Below are 21,436 nucleotides of genomic sequence, written 5' to 3'. Positions count from 1 at the left end.
ACGCAATGCACCAAATGGAATTCAAATTCTCTTTCTTCTGTTAAGATAGAGTTCAGATTTTTTAATTGCAGCGAAATTGCCAAATCAAAAGAATAGTAACAGAAAGATTTTTACAACTGTATCTCTCTCACTGTATCCACACTAAGTAGTATTCCCTTCCGCTGCCGATCCATTTCTCGCTTGCATATACGTGTTTCCAAATGCTCCAATTGAGGTGGCATTTCTCTCACTGTATCCACACTAAGTAGTATTCCCTTCCGCTGCCGATCCATTTCTCGCTTGCATATACGTGTTTCCAAATGCTCCAATTGAGGTGGCTCGTCCTCTTCCTCTCCTTCGTTTCACTACGTGCTCCTGTGGCCATTGCAGCTGCCTCCATCGCGAGAACCATCGTCGTCAACCTCGAGGGCGGTGGCGATTTCAAGAGCATTCAGCACGCGATCGAATCCGTTCCTGACAACAACAACAAGTGGACGAAGATTCACGTCGCTGCTGGCGTCTACAGGTAGGTTCTCCTTCCCTTGCTTTATACCTTGAAAGAGCTGGTCGTTCATGCGGTGGGGTAAGCAGGGAGAAGGTGAACGTGAAGAGCACCAAGAGTTACGTCGTACTGGAAGGAGATGGAGCTCAGACGACGTCCATCGAGTGGGGAGACTACAACGGCGACTCCAGTGGCCATGACACTAACTCCAGTGCAACCTTCACGTCATATGCCTCCAACTTTGTTGCCAAGAGGATAACCTTCAAGGTTTCACTGATCTATATCTCACAGTCTCTGGCCCGAGTAGCTAAAACAAGCATACAAATCAATCCATATACTGTTCATGGCCGTGAAGCGATCTAATCATTCTACTGTAATAATCGACGAAACAGGTTTATGTGCATGGATTAGGAGTTCAAACGAACGATTTGATGAGTCTATATTTGATGCAGAATACGTACAATGGATTCGCCAAACTGACCCCCGCGGTGGCCGCTTGGATTTTTGGAGACAAGTCTGCCTTCTACTATTGCAGCTTCATTGGGTTTCAAGACACTCTCGCTGATACGCTTGGAAGACACTACTTCAAGGGTTGCTACATCGAAGGTGTGACCGACTTCATCTTCGGATATGGCCAATCTATTTACGAGGTATCATTTTGATAATTTTAGATCATGTCTAAATTATATCGATCCGACTCGACATGCAAATATAAATAATGCATGTCCTAATGATACGTACTCTGTACATACTCTCCTAGTTTTCTCATTTAATAACAATTGCTCGTATAAGCCTCCTTTATCTTCAATTTATTCCTTCTATTGTGTACTTTTCAGATTGAAATATGTTGGTATTATATCTATTAAATTTGGAAGTTTTGACCTACAAATTTCGAAAATAGCTCTTTAAATCGACCTACTAATCAAATAAAACATGCATGAAACATGATTTATAGTTTCATATGTTCTATTATATCTATTAAATTTGGAAGTTTTGACCTACAATTTTCGAAAATAGCTCTTTAAATCGACCTACTAATCAAATAAAACATGCATGAAACATGATTTATAGTTTCATATGTTGTGTCTGATCAAATTGTTGTGGGTCACGCAGCGATGCAAGATATCAACAGTTAAAAGCCTTGAGAAGCCAGGATATGTGACGGCTCAAGGGCGAAACAATGCCAGTGACAATAGTGGCTTCGTGTTCAAGTGGTGCACCATCTCAGGGCCTCAAGCAACTTACTTGGGGAGGGCATGGAAACACTACTCGAGGGTGATATTTTACCATACCTTCATGTCAGCCATCATTGTTCCAGAAGGATGGTATATTTGGTTTTCTAAAGGTTACGAGTAAGTTAACGAATGGTATTTCTATGTTTAACTTTTATTTATCGAAAAAAGATGATCTATTACTAATTATAATTGATTTTTCTAAGGTTTCTTAGCAAGTAATCAAGTGACATTTTTACGTTCGATTTTAGTTTATCACAAGAAAAAAAAATGGATCTACTGCACGAGACTTACGACATTATTTTTGTATGTTATTCATTGCAATTTTTTACTGTTAATCTGAATTTATCTTCTTTTTTTTTTTTTTGTACATCAGAGGTGTTGTAACGTTTGCAGAATCGGGATGCACAGGACCAGGATCAGACCTCTCAGGTAGAGTGACGTGGGAGAAGCAGCTGAGTGACGATGAGCTGAAGAAGTTCATTGATATTTCATATATTGATGGGGAAGGATGGCTCGAGGCACAGCCTCCACTTGATTAGGGTGCACACATCTCGTTCCCCCTTATCACTAATTGCAACTTACGGTAGCTTCTATCCCATCCACTGTGTGGTTTGCCTTTGTTGTTTTTGGAAGCTGATAAATAAGAAAATTTCTGGCTTTCTTGATCTTTTTCTGGCGTGAGTTGATGATCAATGGAGGAAGACATTTGCTAAGTTATGATTTAAAAGCAACAATAATAATAAAGCTGAAAAGTCTTAATTACTCGAAATACATAAATATTTTATCGTCATCAAACTCTATAAAATTATATTATTTTAATATTTAAATCTTTATATATAGTTTCTACTAGTAAATACTTAGATTTCTACAATATCAAACACTCAGATTTTGCCATCATCCAATCATATACCATCTTAGATGGTACGATTCCTCATTTTATCACTTACCGAATCAACACAACAATAAGCACTCTAATCTATTCTATAAAACATTACTGGTCTAACAATGATAATATAATTTTTAGTGTGAAAAAGCACTTTCTTTCCTAGCATTCCATTCCACTGAGAGAATGCCACCAGCCATATATATCAACGATGTTTAAAGGCAGGTTGACAGAACAAATCACTTCCTTATCATTGTTGGTCAACAACAAGAGCATCAAGCATGTATAGAGGCATAAGTGCTAGCTCGGTTATTTACCTCGTTCAACAGAAGCAACAGTATCCATCCATCTTTACCAACTTACCAACTTCAGAATGTTGGTCTAGAATTTACTCCGATAATGACGACTTTGGTTGAGAACTTTCATCACTTCAATCCTCTACTACGAATCACAATTTGAAAAATTATTTTATAAATTCCTAAACTTTCAAAAACTTTCAAAAACTCAAATGTTCATATACCTCATATAAAATAACATCAAAATCTAAGTCTTGCATTTTCATTGGATACTCTTTTCAACGTAATGCCTTTCAATGCTACGAATCCGAATCTCAAAAAGTCTCCTACTATGCGACCTATTCTAAAAAATATATATATATCATTGGAGTAACCCGTTGATCCCATCAACCGAGTCTCCCATAACAGATCCATACTCTCTTCTTCTCCCGATTCAACAGTTCCTTACTCCCTCCATTGTGTCTCTCCCTTCTTCACAAGGTTCCCCTACTATTGAAGTAATGCCAAACACAACCACTATCTTTATCCTATCCTAGGACCAATGACACTGTCTCTCAGCCTACCCCAACCTATGTTATGCCTTTCCACCGCCCATACCTATAACACACCCTATAGCCCCTGGACATCCAATGACAATACGCTCCAAAAGTGGTATCTTTAAACTACGATAAGTTCTTGTCCTATATGCTATCACAAAATCCTCATTAGAGACTAATGAACCTACCACAATTACGCAAGCCCATAAATCTCCATATTGGTGTAAATCCATGTGTGAAAAATATGATGCCCTCCTCCATAATTCTATATGGACCCTTGTACCTTCTCATCCCACATAAAATATCATCGAGTGTAAGTGCGTCTTTCGAATTAAGCAGAACCTAGATGGATCCATTGCTAGATATAAAGCACGTAGTGGCTAATGGGTTTCATTAACGTCCTGGTGTTGACTTCACAGAGATATTTAGTCCCGTTGTTAAGCCCACAACAATCCGATTTATTCTGAGTTTAGCCATCTCATAAGACTAGCATTTATGACAACTCGATGTTAACAATGCCTTTTTACATGGGACCCTAACTGACGATTTCTTCATGCAATAACCTCCTAGCTTTATCTACCCTCAGTGTCCAAGGCATGTTTATAAACTACAAAAAGTTATTTATGGACTTCCTTAAGCTTCAAGAGCTTGGTACACCAAACTTTCATTTTTGATATCAACTAACTTTATCACTCTAAGGCTGATACCTCCCTATTTCTCTATCCCCAAAGTGGTAATATAATATATCTTCTAGTATATGTGGATGATATTATTGTCATTGGCAACAATCTTATGGATATCAAGGTATTTCTCAAGTATTTAGTAGATCAATTCTCCCTTAAAGATCTAAGAATCTTGAGCTATTTTTTGGGAGTGGGAGCAACATATACATATTCAGGACTCTTTCTATCATAAAGAAAATATATTCAAGATCTATTATCAAAGACGAACATGCAAGATGCAAAAACAGTTACAACTCCTATGTCTACTAGTGAGTCACTCAAATTATATGATGGAAGCCCTGTTACGGGCCCAACTCAATACCGCCAAGTCCTTGGCTCTTTATGGTACTTTTCTTTCACCCATCTAGATATCTCATTTGCGATCAATAAATTATCATAATTTATGTATCGGCTATCTACTATGCATTGGTCTATAGTCAAATGAATTTTGCGATATTTTCACGGGACTCTGCCTCTTTTTCCATAAACACTCCCTCATTCATCTTCATGCCTTTGTTGATGCTGATTGGCTAGGGAATTTTGATGACAAAATATTCACGTTGGGGTATATTATCTTTTTTGGTGTAAATCCAATCACTTGGAGTTCTAAGAAGCAAAAGACAATTGAACGATCTATAACTGAAGCTGAATACAGTGCCATTGCAACCACTACTGTAGAACTCAATTGGGTCATGAATCTACTCTCACGAACAAAGTAAAAATCGATGATTATATGCTTCATTCAAAAGTGAAATACAGGATTAGCACATACATATGTTACTTCGATATTGTCACAATACATAGATGGAGGATCAAAAAATATGATAAATAGTTGGTATAGCAACAATTGAATCCAACAATGGTAAACAGTTATAGAAATAACTGTTCGATTATAAACCTCCATAGAAAATCTTATAATAGAGTATTTTTTTCTTGAGATTGGATTGTGACCAAGAAATATAACATAACCACTAGTAGATGTCCAAAAAATGCATGAAGCAATAGAGGAAAGATCATTTGGAGAAATAAGTCATGATTAATTGCACCCTTTTAAGTACTGGAGAAGATATTTAACAGTGATCTAATGGTTGGAAGTAGGGTTGTGTATAAATTGAGATAATTTATTTAATGTATATGCAATGTTTGAATGAGTGAATATCAAATATTATAGATTATCAACAACTTGACGATACTCAATGGCGTAACTAAGATTAACACTATCCGATAAGGTAAGAAGAACACTTATAGAGATCAGTATAATAATATTATTGACTTTAAATATACTTTTATTAAGGAAAAAATAAAAGTACCACCGGCAGTGGCACCTCTCGCTGTTATTGCAACATCTTCCCCTGCAATTTGTTTCCAAACTACTGCAGTGGCAGCAGCAGTAGCAGATCAGAGAAATGTCCACCTGGCAGTTCAGGGAGAAGATGTTGCAGGAGCACCACCGGCCTTTAGCACCGAGGGCGGTGAGGGTGGCGACGGAGTCGCGGGTGATGGTGGCAGTGGCATGGTCCTGGGTGGAGAAAGCCGCAGGCCGATCGACTGAGAAATTGCTATCGAGAAGATGGACCACTGAATAGGGGAGAAAACTGACAGCCGGGAGAGGAGGGATTACTGTCGTCGGACAGCGAGAAAGGGGAATTCTTCGATTAGCGGTGGCCGCAAAGAGAGGCGAGGAAGGGTAGAGCAGGGGATAACCATAGCACGAGAGGAGGAAAACAAGAGGAAGGAGTAAAGGTCAGAAGGGCGGCAGCGACGAAGAGGGCCGAGGAAGTAGCAGGCCTGGTCTAAAGCATGGAAGCTGAATAGGTCATAGCAGAGAAGGGAGTGGAGGATTGGGACGGTGATAGATCAGCAAAGGATCGTTGAGGATCGACGAAGACCGCCTAGCAGAAAGAGGTAATCAGCAATGGTTAGGGAACAGCTACGAAGAAGTGGTAGTGATAAGAGTAAAAATGATGATGTGACACGCCATGATGTCAGTCATGCCTGGATAACACACTACCCGAGGAAGTCGGCATTAACACCTAACTCAGGTTTGGTTCTTCACGCCACGTTAATCCCATGTTAGACGCTATCAGCCTGCCTCCTGCAAACAATCACATCAGGTAATATCAAACTCATCTATAAATACCCTAGAGTTCTAAACGAACAGGGGGAGGAACACAAACACAAGCACAACACACTCGGAGGCATCTCTTCCTCCAAAACCCTCTCCACATCGCTAACTTGATCGTCGGAGGGGTCGGGCCGAGCTCCCGGCCAGCTCAACCCGACCTGTGTGCAGGTGCGAGACGGTGTCGCCTCTTCCCGGCGTTGCGACGGAGCTTCCTCCCGACCCGACCTCCCGACCCGAACCAACGTGCTCGGCCGCCGGGAGACCCCGAGGGACACCGCACGAGATCCCCGACATCCGAACCCCCAAACCGAGCCGCGTCGGCCCCGAGGCCTCGGCTTAAAGGTGTTTACACTAACATTTTGGCGCTAGAAGGAGGGCCCGAATGTCGAGGGATCCTTAGACTGATCCCGACGAACACCCTACCGAGGGATCGTTCTTAGCAGGGGCGCAGGCCGTGCGTCCCTTGAGTGACGGGCCGCGGGCTGACGACCTCCCCGCGACCTCGGAACGCTACTGGCGTTCATCCGACAACTCGGATCTGCTTCCGCCCGAGGGCACCCCGAGCGTCCCTTCGCCGGTATCACCCGAGGCCTTTCAGGCCCTCGCTCTTCAAGTCCAAGCTCTGATGGGTATGGTGCAAACCATTATCCCGCTTATTCCTCATCCGCTGCACCCGTCAGCGACCCAATCGCTACGGCAACAAGAGCTGCCCGCTCGGGCCCACATGACGCTTCTGGAGCCTTCCACTTCTCCTCAGGTCAGACCGACCCCACTCGGGGATCTAGTAAGGACAAACCCGAGCGACCGCCCAGAGCCCGAGGTATTATCTCCGGATTCATCGAACTCCCTGCGAGCCCAGCTACGCTTTCTTTGGCAGCGGCTCGACGAACTAGAGAAGGAGTTTCACAACTCGAAGGGAGAGCTCGGGGTGGACACATACCGAGGATCTTCGTTCGCACCAGAGATACGAGATCACGCTGTTCCCCCGAACTTCCAGCTCCCTTCTCTGGACGCATACGACGGCTCCACTGACCCAGCGGTCCATGTCGCCGCTTTCCGTGCCCAACTGTCACTGTATGGAACGTCTGACGCTTTAATGTGCAGGGCGTTTCCCACGACCCTGAGGGGTCCATCCTGCACATGGTACGGCGGCCTGAAGACCGAAACTATCAGTTCCTTCGGCCAGCTCGTCGAGGACTTCGAGCTCCACTTCGTAGCCCATGCCCGGCCAAAGCCCTCCGCAGCACTGCTCCTCGGACTCAAATAAAGAGAGGACGAGCCCCTCTCACATTTCGTGGATCGCTTTGCCATGCAAATCCGATGCTTACCAGACACTCACCTCTCTCTGTTAGTGCAGGCATTTATGATAGGCTTGCGACCTTCCAGATTCCTCTGGTCCCTCGCGGAGCGACCTCCCACGGCGGTGCCGGAGATGCTCCAGTAGGCTAACCGATACATCTCAGCGGAGGCCTGGGCGACCGCGAGGAGAAGGGACGACCTCCGACCGCGGGCTCCATAAGAGAGGCCAAGCATCCGCGTGTTGGGAAATCATGGGGGCGACATCACATGCGCAGCGGAAGAACAAGAAAACAAAATCCCCGATTCCCAAAAAGATGTTCATCGTCATGCGAAGATTGGTGCGCAAAAATCTGCAAAACATGAAACTACGTATAGAGTAGATTGTGTTACCTAGGGAGATCGTATATCCCTGTTTCCTTGCAGATCCTTAGGAGAGGGTGAAGGAGATCAAGCGTCCTCCTCTCTAGCGGTGATCCATATAGCATGGTTGCGGCGACGCTCCTCAAAAACTCCAGGCCTGATCTGAGGTGGAGAGGAAGAGGAGAATAGAAAAGGCAAGCAAAAAAACTAGCCTATGAGGCTCTGAATCCCTCCTATTTATAGAGGTCCCCTATCAAACCCTAATGGGTCCTCCCCTAGTGGGTATTAGATCTGCATCCAATAAGACAAGGGCTCCGTCGGATATCTCATATCCGAACCTCTACTCATCGCAATACCTACCATATGTGTGTGACCCTCTAGGCCCAATATCGAGCTGGCCGTGAGTCATACCCGTCATAACTCCTTCTAACTCAGTGAATTATTATCTCTGTAATAATTCACTTGACTCATCGACTATGGACGTACTAGGCCATTACGCCGTAGTCCCCAGACGATACAGGGGAATCCAATCCATTGGACCTGTCTGTCCTCAGTTACCGTGTACCTATAATCCCTCATCAATCTAATATCCTAGAGACCGTATATCGAGCATGGTGTTGTCAGACCCATACGGTTTCTACTTGAGTCTCGCTCTAATCGGATTCTCCCAAAGAACTTTTTCTCTCTCAACCCGAATGACCCTGGCCAGGGATTTGTCTGAGCAAGAACACATGAGATATTCCTCTCATGACGCCGAGAGTGGATGATCCTCTATCGACACTCAATAGCCCTCGTAAGGTCGACTACCACTCCCAATGACCAGCTGTACTAGATCTGGGACAACCAAACCTATAAGTCTGATATCAAAGAGTGGAGCACTCATACAGAACATCCTTGGTGTCTCAAGTCTAAGGACCAGATACACCACTAGGACTACGGAATCGCTGTCTGACAATAAGGCATCATCAACCATCCAGCATTCCGTAAGCGGATCAATCAGTGAACTCATTCTCCAATGAGCACATGTACTGTATCCCTAGTGTCCCTACACGAGCAGCTATGAGACCAGCTGCATCCATCATATGGACGGGTATACAGCACACCAGTCTATCCGGTTATCACGATGTCCCTCTCGAATAACCTATGACCGGGATCATTTAGGATATGTGTTTAAAGGTGAATCGATCTCATTATCATGATCTCATCACGATCCGATTCCCATTGCACAAATCCAATGACATCACAATATATGTATGCATTTATGCAATAGTTATAAAGTGATATACGCCAAAATATAATAAGTAAAAAGATTCTGTATCAAGTCACACGTGTCATCACTCACGTGATTGGCTTGCTGGGCACCTATGACTAGCACCGCGGTGGCTACCCGATGTACTCATGAAAAGAAATCTAAGCCCCGCCTTAGTCTCTTCTGAGTGAAAGTTCAGTATCTGCCTGACCCCCTTTTCGGCTCGCGGTTGGCCCCGGCTTAAACCCTTCTAAATCTAAACCCCTCGGCCATGGACTGCCCGGGTCCACCTCAGCGCGGCCTGCCCGCCTACGTAGTGCTCCTCGGCCCCATGACCCTAAACACACCTGCGCAGCCAGCCCGCCTGTGTCGTGCTCCTCGGCTACATATTGCCCGAGACCACGCCTGCGCGTCCTGCCTGTCTGCACCGTGTTCCTCGATCGCACGTTGTCCGAGGCCATAACCTCTGCTTGGCTTCCCGACTGAGTTGGGCTCCTCGACCCCATTTCCCGAGACACGCCTGCGCGGCCAGCCCGCCTGCGTCGTGCTCCTCGGCTTTTCGGCTTCGTGCCTCCCAGGACACACCTGCGCGGCCAGCCCGCTTGCGTTATGCTCCTCGGCCCTTCGGCTCCATGTTCCCCAAGACCTCGTCCGCGCGGCCAGCCCGTCTGAAGACAGAAGCCATGCATCGGACTCCTCTCATACAACAACCGACGCATAGCTCCTTTCGAGGGGGGGGGGGGGGGGGAGGGGAATATGATAAGGGTAAAAATGGCGATGTGACACGCCATGACGTCAGCCATGCCTAGACAACACACTGCCCGAGGAAGTCGGCATTAACACCTAACTCAGGCTTGGTTCTTCATGCCACGCCAACCCCATGTCAGACGCTATCAGCCTGCCTCCTACAAACAGCCACATCAGGTAACATCAAACTCATCTATAAATACCCCAGAGTTCTAAACGAACAGGGGGAGGAACACAAACATAAGCACAACACACTCTGAGGCATCTCTTCCTCCAAAACCCTCTCCACATCGCTAACTTGATCGTCGGAGGGGTCGGGCCGAGCTCCCGGCCTGACCTATGTGCAGGTGCGAGACGGTGTCGCCTCTTCCCGGCGCTGTGGCGGAGCTTCCTCCTGACCCGACCTCCTGACCTAACCTCCCGACCCGACCTCCCGACCCGAACCACCGTGCTCGATCGCCGAGAGACCCCGAGGGATGCCGCCCGAGATCCCCGACATCCGGACCCCCAAACTGAGTCGCGTCGGCCCCGAGGCCTCGGCTTAAAGGTGTTTACACTAACATGTAGTATAGTGATCTCGGTGGCTTGAAGTCCGCAACCGGCGATAGATCAACATGTGTTATCGGACAGCAACAAAGAGAATTCTTACTCGAAAAATATACGAAAGGATGAATATTAGATTTGCATATATGCCTCTGTCATTATCTTTTATTAAAAAATAATTAGAGCAGAGAGACACTGATAGTAATTTTAAGAATATGATTTTGATAAAAATACATTTAGGATTGACAATTTTAAGATTATTCTCTCTAATAATTTATAGAGGACAAGTGATGATATCATCTACATAACCTATAATATTATAATCGATTAAAAAAAATAAAATTAAGTATATGAAGAGATATAGTTTGTGGATGGGAGTTTAAGATGAGTTTGGACCGTAATGTTAATGAAGACAAGAGTATGTTCACACCTAAAGAAGTTGGGAATAATAGAATAAAGGACTCGAAGTAGCTTACAAGAAAGATAGGCTTCTTAGAGCAGAAAACTCAATACAAGTTATGTTGATACCTTCTACCACTGCGAAGGATGAGATACAAAGAAATAGTAGCAAGAGAGAGGATCAAAGATAAAAAAAGTTAAAACAATTATTGCTCCAATACCATAAAAAAAAGCCTAACATAATTTTTTATTAATAGTGTGTAAGAGTTTATAAGATTATAAAATATGATAATTTTATATTTTTTTAATCAATAATAGATATAAAATATTCATCTAAATCATTTTAGGAGATCATCTTCTGATCCTTATTATTGATTGAATCATGATAATATATTATCATAGTTTTATAATTTAAAATTATTAAAATTATTATAACATATTATCGAGATATTAAGAAAAATATAATTTCTTTTTCACGATAATATCAATTGTCCCCCAATATGTTGATTTAGTCTTCGTGGCGTCAAATCCCATTCATTAGTACGTTCAGTTCTCGGACAACATTGTTATGGCAAATCAATGACCTTGTCGGAGAATGGAGTCCGTGGTGAAGGCAGTCATTTCTTTAGATAGCCAGTGAATGATCGACACGCCTTACCAAGCCAGCCATCATCAGCTAAGTTTTCTTTTTGACCTTTATGGACAAACGTAAAATTGTTGTTAACGAACAAATATATCGTGACTATTAAGTCAGTACGATTAAGTCCATGGATCGATGTTGGGAGTTTTGATTGTTCTCCTTTACACAATGGTTGGCGCAAATTTCTTAAACAAATATAAATAATTATATTTATATTTATATTCATAAAAATATAAATAATTAAATGAACATATCAGAGACCTCATGTTTGAATCCATATGAGCGTCTGATATAGTGAAATTTTCTTGTGATTTAAGAAAACATAAAGAATTAGATAGCAAGAACTCGGAATATAAGGAATAGAAAATAACCTAACCCAAATCCACAGTGACTGTATTGCGTGTCGTGTAAAACGATGACGAACTTTGACAGGACAATCAGTTGATGAAGTCGTAAAATTTATGGGTACGATTTGCCACCAAGGCAGGATGGCCCACCGCAAGGAATTATGTGGGTAGGAAAAGAAGATTTATATCACCAAAAGATTTCCTTTGCTCACATCCTCCAATGCACAGTACGAGATTGAATATGAACAAACGGCGTAGAGGCGCTTTCACAAGCAGACTAATCCACACGTCAACTAGAACTGTTATGTTACTACCAAAAGCTGAGAAGATCGAGAGAGAAGTGCCATGGCAAACCTCCGGTGTCCCTCTCAGATCTTGTCTTATGCATGGCCATGTGTATTTTAAGCGTAGACCAAGTTGGATCTCAGTCCACCGCGGGGGTGTTTCCACGGCAGTTGGTTGTTCGATCACCTTCCATCACCAACCTCTCTCTCCCTCTCGTGACATCAACTAATGCTCTCGCTGCCCTCCTCTCTCTCTCTCTCTCTGTGTTAAACTAATAGTGATCTAAGAAAATTTGGTGGGGAAGTTGGAGATGATGGTTATGCATTTATAGCAGCTCTCTCTGAAGCAATTCACTACAAATAACTCTTCAGCACCTCTCGACAGCAAGGAGGAGTCAGACTGATCGATCTCTAACTCTTCCTCTCTTTGCTACTGTCATGCATACAGTACTGTCGGTTGATGCCATGGAGCTCTTGTGGATGATCGCCACTGTTCTTTTTCTGTACTCCTCTTTGTCCTTTTTGTGGAAGGCCTTCGATTGTCGGAGGAACCAAAACTGTTATCTCCTTGATTATGTCTGCTACAAGCCTTCCGACGACCGCAAGCTCTCCACCGAGCTCTGCAGCGACGTCATCAAAAGGAACAAGAGACTGAGCATGCCTGACTACAAGTTCCTCCTCAAGGTCGTCGTCAACTCCGGCATCAGCGAGGAGACGTACGGCCCACGGAGCATCATCGAGGGCAGGGAGGAGAGCCCCACCCTCAACGACTGCGACGACGAGGTGGACGACTGCATGTACAGTACCCTCGACGAGCTCTTCCACCGAACAGGGATCTCTCCCGGTGACGTCGACGTGCTGGTCGTCAACATCTCCATGTTCGCTCCGGCCCCATCCCTGACGTCGAGGATCGTCAATCGCTACAAGATGAGGGAGGGCGTCAAGACCTTCAACCTGTCCGGAATGGGGTGCAGCGCGAGCCCCATTGCCATCGACCTTGTCAACAACGTCTTCGAGACCCGTAAGAGGACGCTCGCCGTCGTCATAACGTCCGAGTCCATCGCCCCCAATTGGTATTGCGGCACTGACAAGTCCATGATGCTCGGGAACTGCCTTTTCCGCTCCGGCGGCTGCTCCTTCATGCTAACGAACGATCCGTCGCTGAAGCACCGAGCGAAGATGAGACTGAAATGCCTGGTCCGGGCGCACAGTGGGGCCAACGACGACGCATACAGCTGCGCCATGCAGAACGAGGATACAGACGGTCGCGTCGGCTTTCACCTCAGTAAGAACCTTCCTAAGGTAGCGGTGCGGGCCTTCACCGAGAACCTCCAGACTCTGGCGCCCAAAGTGCTACCGGTGGGAGAGCTTGCGCTTTACGTCATCCGGGGGCTCCGCCACATGCTGCGGCGGTCGAAGGAGACGAAGGCTTACGCCGGGACGGCGGTGAGGGTGAACTTCAAGTCGGGCGTCGAGCACTTCTGTCTGCACACCGGGGGCGCGGCGGTGATTGATGCAGTGGGTAGTGCCCTGGGGCTAAACAAGTACGACGTGGAGCCGGCGAGGATGACGCTGCACCGATGGGGGAACACCTCCGCCAGCAGCTTGTGGTATGTGCTGGGCTACATGGAAGCGAAGAAGCGGCTGAGGAGGAAGGACCGGGTCTTGATGCTCAGCTTCGGAGCGGGGTTCAAGTGCAACAGCTGCCTGTGGGAGGTGCTGAGAGACCTGGAGGATGGAGGGGCGTGGGAGGACTCAATCCAAGCCTACCCTCCACAATCCTTAGTCAACCCCTTCATGGACAAATTTGGGTGGGTCAACGAGGCGTGAGCAGCACTGCACCGCCGTCCTATCTTCTTTCTTCTTCCATTCGTACAGTCGCTTCTGCTGCTGTCATCCGAAGATACAAACTGTCCTTCTACTACTTAGCTCGTATCTCATCGTTATCGTAGCACATAATATGTCCTTAAAAGAGAGTTGAAGAATAATATATCATAAGGTTTTCCTGAGAACAAGTGTCGTAGTTGCTACGGTGGTCTCGCAATCAAGGTGGAATCCTGTGGCATGGGATCATCTCACTGAAATGGATTAAATGCATGCGTCCTGCGCGAGTACATGACAAATGTGCCAACCTTTTGGGTTTGCTATACTGCACTATTTATGCATATGCTCGACCTTATTTATTAAGCAGGAGAGGGACAGATATAAGATTCGAGTTCGATCCTAAGGATTTGAATGGGGGGCAAGGGAGAGCAAGAAGCACCGGCATAAATAACCCAATCGATAACCCCACTAAGATAATATATTAGGGAGAGTAACGAGTTCTCCGGGAAGGAAAAAGGAAGGAGCAATTTATGAACAGCCTCACTTTGGCTTAAATCATGATCATTACCATCGACGAAGAGCAGTGAGACATACTTAGGACATCGAACATGTGAACATTGGAAATCAACATGCTGCAAAGTTGGACAAATTTATTCCCAAGTCATCTTCTAACATAGAAACGAGTCATCTAATTTGGTAAATGGAAGAAACAGAGAATGATAATGGCCACTTGCTCTAATATATAACACGCAGGATTACTGAAGAACAAGCAATATTAAATGTTTCCATCCTGCGTAAGTCTTCTAAATAATGCCGCAAGGAAGGCTTACTAGTGTCTAAGCAGATGACAGCGATTCCCAAAGTTCAGCGGTTCTACTGGCACAATAAGGAAATGAATAATATTCCCATCATTCCCTTTTAGCAGCTGCTTTTAGATTCAGAAACACAGCCCTGCATATTACAATACAAGGTAGCCATTAGCTTCAGATGACAAAATCATGTGTCATAAAACTAACATTAAATCCACATAAAAGATAAGCAGATGGATGAATGATGCTAATACATATGATGCGTGGCTTGCATTAGCCATGTCGATGATGAGGTGGCATCTTGGAACCATGATGTGTTGGCACTAGGGATCGCAACATGAGAGACCTCCGGGCTACTGTCAAAGGCACTATGGCGAACCCAATGAACTCTCGGCCATGAGCGCCATTGACCCCTCATATGAACGGTCCCTTCAAACCCAGTCTAGATCATGGTCACCAGGCACTGCTCTCATACTATAGTTTAGCAAAAGACCAACTCCACTACTGGACAAACTTACGCCCATAAACAAAGCCCCTTAATGCTCCAGATTTAGCAAATCCATCTATTTGATTGCAGCATTGAAGGGGACTTGCAAAAGTTATCTGTTGTCCGTCAGCAATGTATGTGCTGAATGCACATGGCACTCAGGAGTTCTCTTCCACTTATCTTTTCGATACTTCCGGAAGACCAATATCCAAGCTACCATCAGAGGCATCAGGCAATCCATCCTCTGGTTACCATTAGCAACTCATAAGAAAATGCTTCTATCATGTAAGCTCACTTGACTGTCAACCATTTCACTCACCATAATTAGTAGTCTCAAATGGAGCGAGGCTTCACAGAATAATTCTTAATCATATTGTCAACTGACATTGAGAAACTAAAACAATTATCGTAGAATAAAATCTTAAATTTTATCTACTGTCTCCTCCTTTTTCTATTTGCATGGATCTACACTGAAGATCAAAAATTTTATCAGCACTTAAAAGTGTACCAGCATATATGCAATTCTGGGAATACCTAGGCACTAAACTGCCTTTTTCAGCTTTTCATAACTCGTGCAACAAAGTTTTCACTCAAACCAACAAAATCCTCAGATGCATGGATGCTCACCAAGATGGTATTATTATAAGGACAGGTAAATGCTGAAACATGAATACAAAGAAAAGACTAAACATCAATTTTAACCATATTTCTTACTATTTTTGTTCCTATTTGCACATGAGAAGAAAGGATTCTAAGCATCAAATGCTAATTTGAAGCCAATTGAATTTATAATGAGTCTCAAATGAATCAGCAAAGAAGAATTTACATAATCATGCATCAGAAAAAGTAATTAATGCTGTAATAACTACAAGGAAATCAATTAGAGAAGATCTATAAGAAACTTAATTCAATGGAATGAGTCACACGAACCAGCATGAAGCAACAAAACTCTGGAACAGAACACGCAGCTGCAGAGGCATATACTGATAGTTTATCCAACCAACTACAGGCCAGAACTGCAGATCAAACCCCAATAAGACTTAACACACACACATGAGATGTCAGGCATACTAATAACCAAATATTGTCAGGAAATAGTACCTTCCATGCAGTCAACTGGACAGATGGGTAATCATTCCTTATTTTCCTCCTCACTAAACTAAATGATCTGCCTGCACTCAGAACAACACAACAAGTTGAACAAATGCATATTTAAATTACTTGGTGTAGTCAATGTGTTCAGAAGCTTACGCCACAAAACATCACACTGTGCATAATTTTGAAGCAGGAAAGGATCAGAGCAAACAATGATTATCTCCAAATTAAACCATAAGCAAAAGAATTCTTTAGGTCTGACATTTGTATGTTGATAAATCTAGCAACTAAAGTTTTGACCTGATCAAATAATTTTAGTTGTAAAAGCTTAACAATGCTACTATTTAGAATAGGGAATTGAATATAGTGGTCTGAAAAAGAAATAGCCAATATGATCTTCATAAGACATCATATCCAACATGAACAAGATGAGCTTATTCACTCAAGAGCCAAATGCCTTATGGCTGAGCCTGCCAGCAGGAAAGATATTTGAAAACATAATCTAAATTTAAAGGTTTAAACAAAATAACGAATGACTAGGAAACAAATTAGACGAGTAAAAAGAATTTCAGTGAAGCACAGAGTGCATAGTTTGAACATCTCATAGCAGGCAGCGGACAAGTATTGTATACAAAAAGATCAAATGGTTATGGCTCAATAGACAACAAGCATTTGTCAATAACACAAGAATGAATTCCAAGAAAGAAATTTAGCCGAAACAATGTTGTAAAATAGGAAAATTCATAGCAATGCAAACCTTCAACAACCAATCCATAGTAAGCCATAAAGAGAATATTGTTCCAAGGTGAGGCAGTAAGCTGTTCCAACAGTACCTGAAAATATCAAGTATTTGATGATAATTCAAAAACGCTACTCAAACTCAGGTACTCGCTATATATTTTGTTTTCAGAGAAAAACAAGCATTGCAACATACACACCTTTTTTGCAACAGTTTCCTTTCCTTTCTTTCCCTCAAAAATTTTTTCCATGAGCTTGTGAAAGAAGTGACCAAATGGTCCAGAATGGAGAAAACCATAAAGCTGCAAAAAATTTGAAAGACTAAGTATGCAAACTAAAATATTTGCAAGACTCAATCTTTTATTGACAGATAAACAATGTTTTATATAGTACACGAGAACTATCGAGCTAAAATCTTTCACCGTTTCCACGAAAAGAGAAACCACAAGGTCAACAATTATCAAACTAAAACCATTTTCCCTTCCCTAAATATGAAAATAAACAATCTAATATTATTCTCTCAGCCCAAATAGCTTTCTCCAAGGCCAACTGCTGCGAAGCGAAGGCCTAATTCTCCACATACTTGTTTATTTTTCAGTTGTAAACAGCACACGCCCAATCTTGATCCAAAGATAATTAACTCTGGAGAACCGTGCTTTCTTTTTATCCTCGTATCCATTACATCAACTGACTCACATGGTTTCCTTAAACATGTCAGAACATCTTGTACACTTTTTCTTACTCCAATTAATGTTCCCTGTAACTTATCAGCATTTCAATCAATCAATATCCTATCTTCCTTAAAAACACCAACCATCTATCTCCAAAATAAGGACTAAAATAACCTGGACTTATGTCTTGACGAAAATGATGAACTGACAATTTGGGATTTTGGAATATGTTCACTTTGAATGGACGAACCAAAGTTACTGAAAAGTAAAATTGACGACCATAACTCGCGGAACATGACTTTTTATATTATACCGAGATCAGTCATAGACGTCAATAGCAGTAATCTAGCCAAATGTTTCACCAATATAAAGCAAAAAATTGATACAGGGAAAAAGGCATTTTCGACCCAAAAACAGAATCGACCGAAAGAGTTGGAATATCATACCGCGATGAGAAGCAACCTTCTCAACTGGAGCTTCCGGATCCCAGAGATATACTGGGCAATCGCATCACTGCACCCAGCCAACACCCCTGAAGTGATGGCCTACCAAGAAACAAGGGAACCAACAAAGTAAAACACCAGTACGCTATCTCAAGGCACTAACTTTGACATGGCAATCGCAGGACCGAAGCAGAGGAAACGAGAAGGGCATGAAAACAAACAACAACCTTAGTTCTCAGGGGATGGGCTTGGAGTAGCTGAAGGTAGCGCTGCCATGCGACGGTCACGATCTCCGACATATCTGGGAGCAGAAGAAGGATCAGCAGCGCGCCCTTCCTCTCGGCTGTTGGGGTTTTGGGAAGAGGAAGGGGAGGAAGAGAGTGAAGTTAAAAAGGAAAGCAAAGACGGGGAATATAGGAAGGTTGGAAGAAAGGGGGGCTGGATTTTGAAGGTGACGGAATGGGTAGGTGATCGAGTCAGTCAACTGCGTGAGATGTGATGTGATGAACGCGAGGGGGAAGGATCCAATTAAAAGCGGTGGGGGAAAGCCATAATGACCACGACGAGTCAGGTGCGAACTACCCTTCATCATCTTATTTCCCATTTGCTTTTCCTTTCCTTTTTCTTTTCTTCGCAAATTCTATTCCCCTTTTATATATATATATATATATATATATATATATATATATATATATATATATAAGATGAATTCATGAAAAAAAATTATTTTTAAAAATTTGGTACATAATTTTTGAAATAACACATTGGTCTTACGAAAAAATCATTTTGCCCATTTTCTCACCGGATCTATTGTCACTTTTGTCATCCGCAACCTTCGTATGAGGGTTCGCTATTACCCTAGCCCCTATTCCACTACGTGGGATCATCCCCTCCGCATGCTAACTATCGTGATAATTAATCATCTCTTCCATTATACACAGAGTTATCGTCCATTGATTGTGGGTGAGTATTATCGTCACAACTTGTTGGGTTCCGATAAATATGACGACGAAACAATAGCTAACATACTAGGTTGGGTAAAGATCGAGAGGATAATCAATAAAAGGATAAAATGATCATTTAAAAAATATTATTTTAAAAAATTTTCTATATATATATATATATGATCGATTAGGTGACATGGCAAATAACGGAGATTGAGAAATAAATTGAAAATATCCTTCCAAATCGAAGATTTATTCGATGTTCCATTCAAACATTTGACGAAATCAACAAAGTGTGAAATGTGCCCCATCTGAGTTGAATGGTGTGAGAAGAAGAAATTGGCGGGAAGATAACATCGAGAAAAGGGAGAAGAAAGCAGAAATAATATACGAAGGGGTGGACCTGCCTGCACAGCAAAAGGACTGCTCTCGGTCCGTCACCGTCTTAGGGGCGACTCGACCTCCAATCTCAGGCACACCTGTTGGGGACCGGAGTTGCTCCTGGTTTCTGGGATCAGATAGAGAGAGAGGTATGGAGAAAAAGAAAACATCGAGTTGTGGATTTGTTCTCTTATGGTTAAGTTATGGGTATTAATATATTGAACGACTAATCTTACGACTAAGGGTGGCAAAAACCCGAACAAGTTTGATCCATCTAAACTCTCATGCAAAAAAGTAGATTGATATTTGATAAAGGGTTTTTTTACACTCGGACGATCTGATATCATAGTAGCCTCACTGACCGATTCGATACAACATATATATCAATCATCTCCGCACGTCAATCGGAACATTTCACTTCATAAGTCTACGTTTGATAATTATAATGCTCTGTGCTTCAGTGGACACCTTTGTAATCGAATAATGATCGATGATTCTATGCAAATATCACATGGATTAATTCCTCATTTAATTTCAATAATTAATTGAGTTTTCTATAAAAAGGCCTCGGATGTTGTCTTAAAATTATCTTAAATTACTTTTCACGTACTCTATTCAATTAACTTAAGCATCAAAGAAATTTTTATTTAGCATACGCTTGATTCAGTTTTTATAAGATTCCTTATCGAACCTCTTGTTTTTCGATATTAAACCTATGACAAGATCGATTGAGATTGGTTTTGAATCTTTAATGTGTTGAATAATTAAAATTTATAACAATATTATTATAACTTATCATTATCAAATAGATATCAACTTAACGAATGCTCAGGTCATTAGATCACTTATCGAATCAATTGGATATATATATATATATATATATATATATATATATATATATATATATATATATATATATATATATTAGTGAATGTTGGTGATGTCTAAATCATTTCAAATCAATTTAGGTCGTATACATAGGAACTCTGATGTGACTAAATGAGAGACCCAAATGTGTACGAAGACTGAGATTGTGATTTTCGATGAGATCTCGCAAACATTTTAGTTAGTTTCAATAGCATGATGAACTTAATATATAAGAATATTTTATGATATAAATAAAAATTTTAATACAATTTTATATTAAATTAATACAATTATTGCTCGAGATATGTTTTCATTAATTAACTATGTCGTCAGAATCATGATTGAACAAATCTTTTTCCATCGCTAAATTATCTTTTTGCTGTATGAATCAAAGGACGAGACAGCCGAGCTATGTTTCACGAGTTGTACAGCGCAAGTATCGATCTTTAGCGAGATTGGGTGTCATCTTCGACACTAATGCACCGAATCCAACTTTAAGTTTCATATATAGATATCATATTTATACCGAATCGTATATATGGTATGTCCGATAGCATTGGACCGAGTGATGGGTGCGATGATCTCCTCACTAATGACCCAAATCGATGCAGTGAAGTGATGTCTCGTTTGACCATTTGGATCACGCGTGTTTAGATGACAGATTTGTGTGAAGAACTGAACGTATCACGAGACCTCCTGCATGGCATGGGGAAACCCATCGGTCTCACCTCTATCTAACTCGACGACATAAAAAGTCACAAAGACATGATTGAAATAACCCCCACGGGAGCGCCGTACATTGGAATGACGTTTGTCTACTGTTGTGCAGACTTCTTTTATCACGTTAACTTGACCTCACCTACACCGGCAGAGAGTTGAAGGGGGGATCGCCTCGGAAGCCGCATGCCAGCGACTTGGCTTCTCAGTGACTAGTTGAGAACTGTTGCAGCTTTGACTTGCCATTGCTGCTCCGAGCTGGGAAGACGAACGATGTGCGGCGTGATCGTGGTGGTTTGCAACAACACGCTTCA

The 21,436-nt window shown here is 42.5% G+C and overlaps 3 protein-coding genes across 3 annotated transcripts; 2 read left to right on the top strand and 1 right to left on the bottom strand.

The window, feature by feature from the left end:
• Window positions 1-299: 299 nt before the first annotated feature.
• On the top strand, window positions 300-2,255 carry LOC103995215 (putative pectinesterase 10). Its single transcript, XM_065136336.1, has 5 exons — window positions 300-505; window positions 571-748; window positions 934-1,131; window positions 1,595-1,833; window positions 2,090-2,255. The coding sequence occupies exons 1-5, from the start codon at window positions 300-302 to the stop codon at window positions 2,253-2,255; spliced, it is 987 nt and encodes a 328-aa protein (XP_064992408.1).
• Window positions 2,256-12,196: 9,941 nt separating this feature from the next.
• Window positions 12,197-14,128, top strand: LOC135628438 (3-ketoacyl-CoA synthase 3-like). Its single transcript, XM_065135078.1, has one exon. It carries the CDS (start codon window positions 12,585-12,587, stop codon window positions 13,974-13,976), a length of 1,392 nt encoding a protein of 463 aa, XP_064991150.1. The 5' UTR covers window positions 12,197-12,584; the 3' UTR covers window positions 13,977-14,128.
• A 472-nt stretch (window positions 14,129-14,600) lies between these two features.
• Window positions 14,601-18,698, bottom strand: LOC135628439 (peroxisomal membrane protein PMP22-like). Its single transcript, XM_065135079.1, has 7 exons — window positions 18,441-18,698; window positions 18,217-18,315; window positions 17,300-17,401; window positions 17,119-17,194; window positions 16,368-16,438; window positions 16,197-16,282; window positions 14,601-14,921 (listed from the first exon to the last, which is right to left on the bottom strand). Exons 1-7 carry the CDS (start codon window positions 18,510-18,512, stop codon window positions 14,879-14,881), a joined length of 549 nt encoding a protein of 182 aa, XP_064991151.1. The 5' UTR covers window positions 18,513-18,698; the 3' UTR covers window positions 14,601-14,878.
• Between the last annotated feature and the right edge of the window lie 2,738 nt (window positions 18,699-21,436).

The sequence above is a fragment of the Musa acuminata genome, chromosome BXJ3-1 (genome assembly GCF_036884655.1).
Source record: "Musa acuminata AAA Group cultivar baxijiao chromosome BXJ3-1, Cavendish_Baxijiao_AAA, whole genome shotgun sequence".
Lineage (NCBI taxonomy): Eukaryota > Viridiplantae > Streptophyta > Magnoliopsida > Zingiberales > Musaceae > Musa > Musa acuminata.
This window is presented reverse-complemented; position numbering and strand designations above follow the sequence as displayed.

What these genes read in the sequence shown, in the direction of transcription:
- LOC103995215 (XM_065136336.1), top strand. Translation starts at nt 300, where the DNA reads ATGCTCCAATTGAGGTGGCTCGTCCTCTTCCTCTCCTTCGTTTCACTA. An exon ending in GTCGCTGCTGGCGTCTACAG is followed by an intron (nt 506 to 570) that starts GTAGGTTCTCCT and finishes TGGGGTAAGCAG; the next exon opens with GGAGAAGGTGAACGTGAAGA. An exon ending in ATGGCCAATCTATTTACGAG is followed by an intron (nt 1,132 to 1,594) that starts GTATCATTTTGA and finishes TGGGTCACGCAG; the next exon opens with CGATGCAAGATATCAACAGT.
- LOC135628438 (XM_065135078.1), top strand. Translation starts at nt 12,585, where the DNA reads ATGCATACAGTACTGTCGGTTGATGCCATGGAGCTCTTGTGGATGATC.
- LOC135628439 (XM_065135079.1), bottom strand. Translation starts at nt 18,512, where the DNA reads ATGTCGGAGATCGTGACCGTCGCATGGCAGCGCTACCTTCAGCTACTC. An exon ending in AGGAAACTGTTGCAAAAAAG is followed by an intron (nt 17,195 to 17,299) that starts GTGTGTATGTTG and finishes TGATATTTTCAG; the next exon opens with GTACTGTTGGAACAGCTTAC. An exon ending in CTATGGATTGGTTGTTGAAG is followed by an intron (nt 16,439 to 17,118) that starts GTTTGCATTGCT and finishes TTCTGAGTGCAG; the next exon opens with GCAGATCATTTAGTTTAGTG.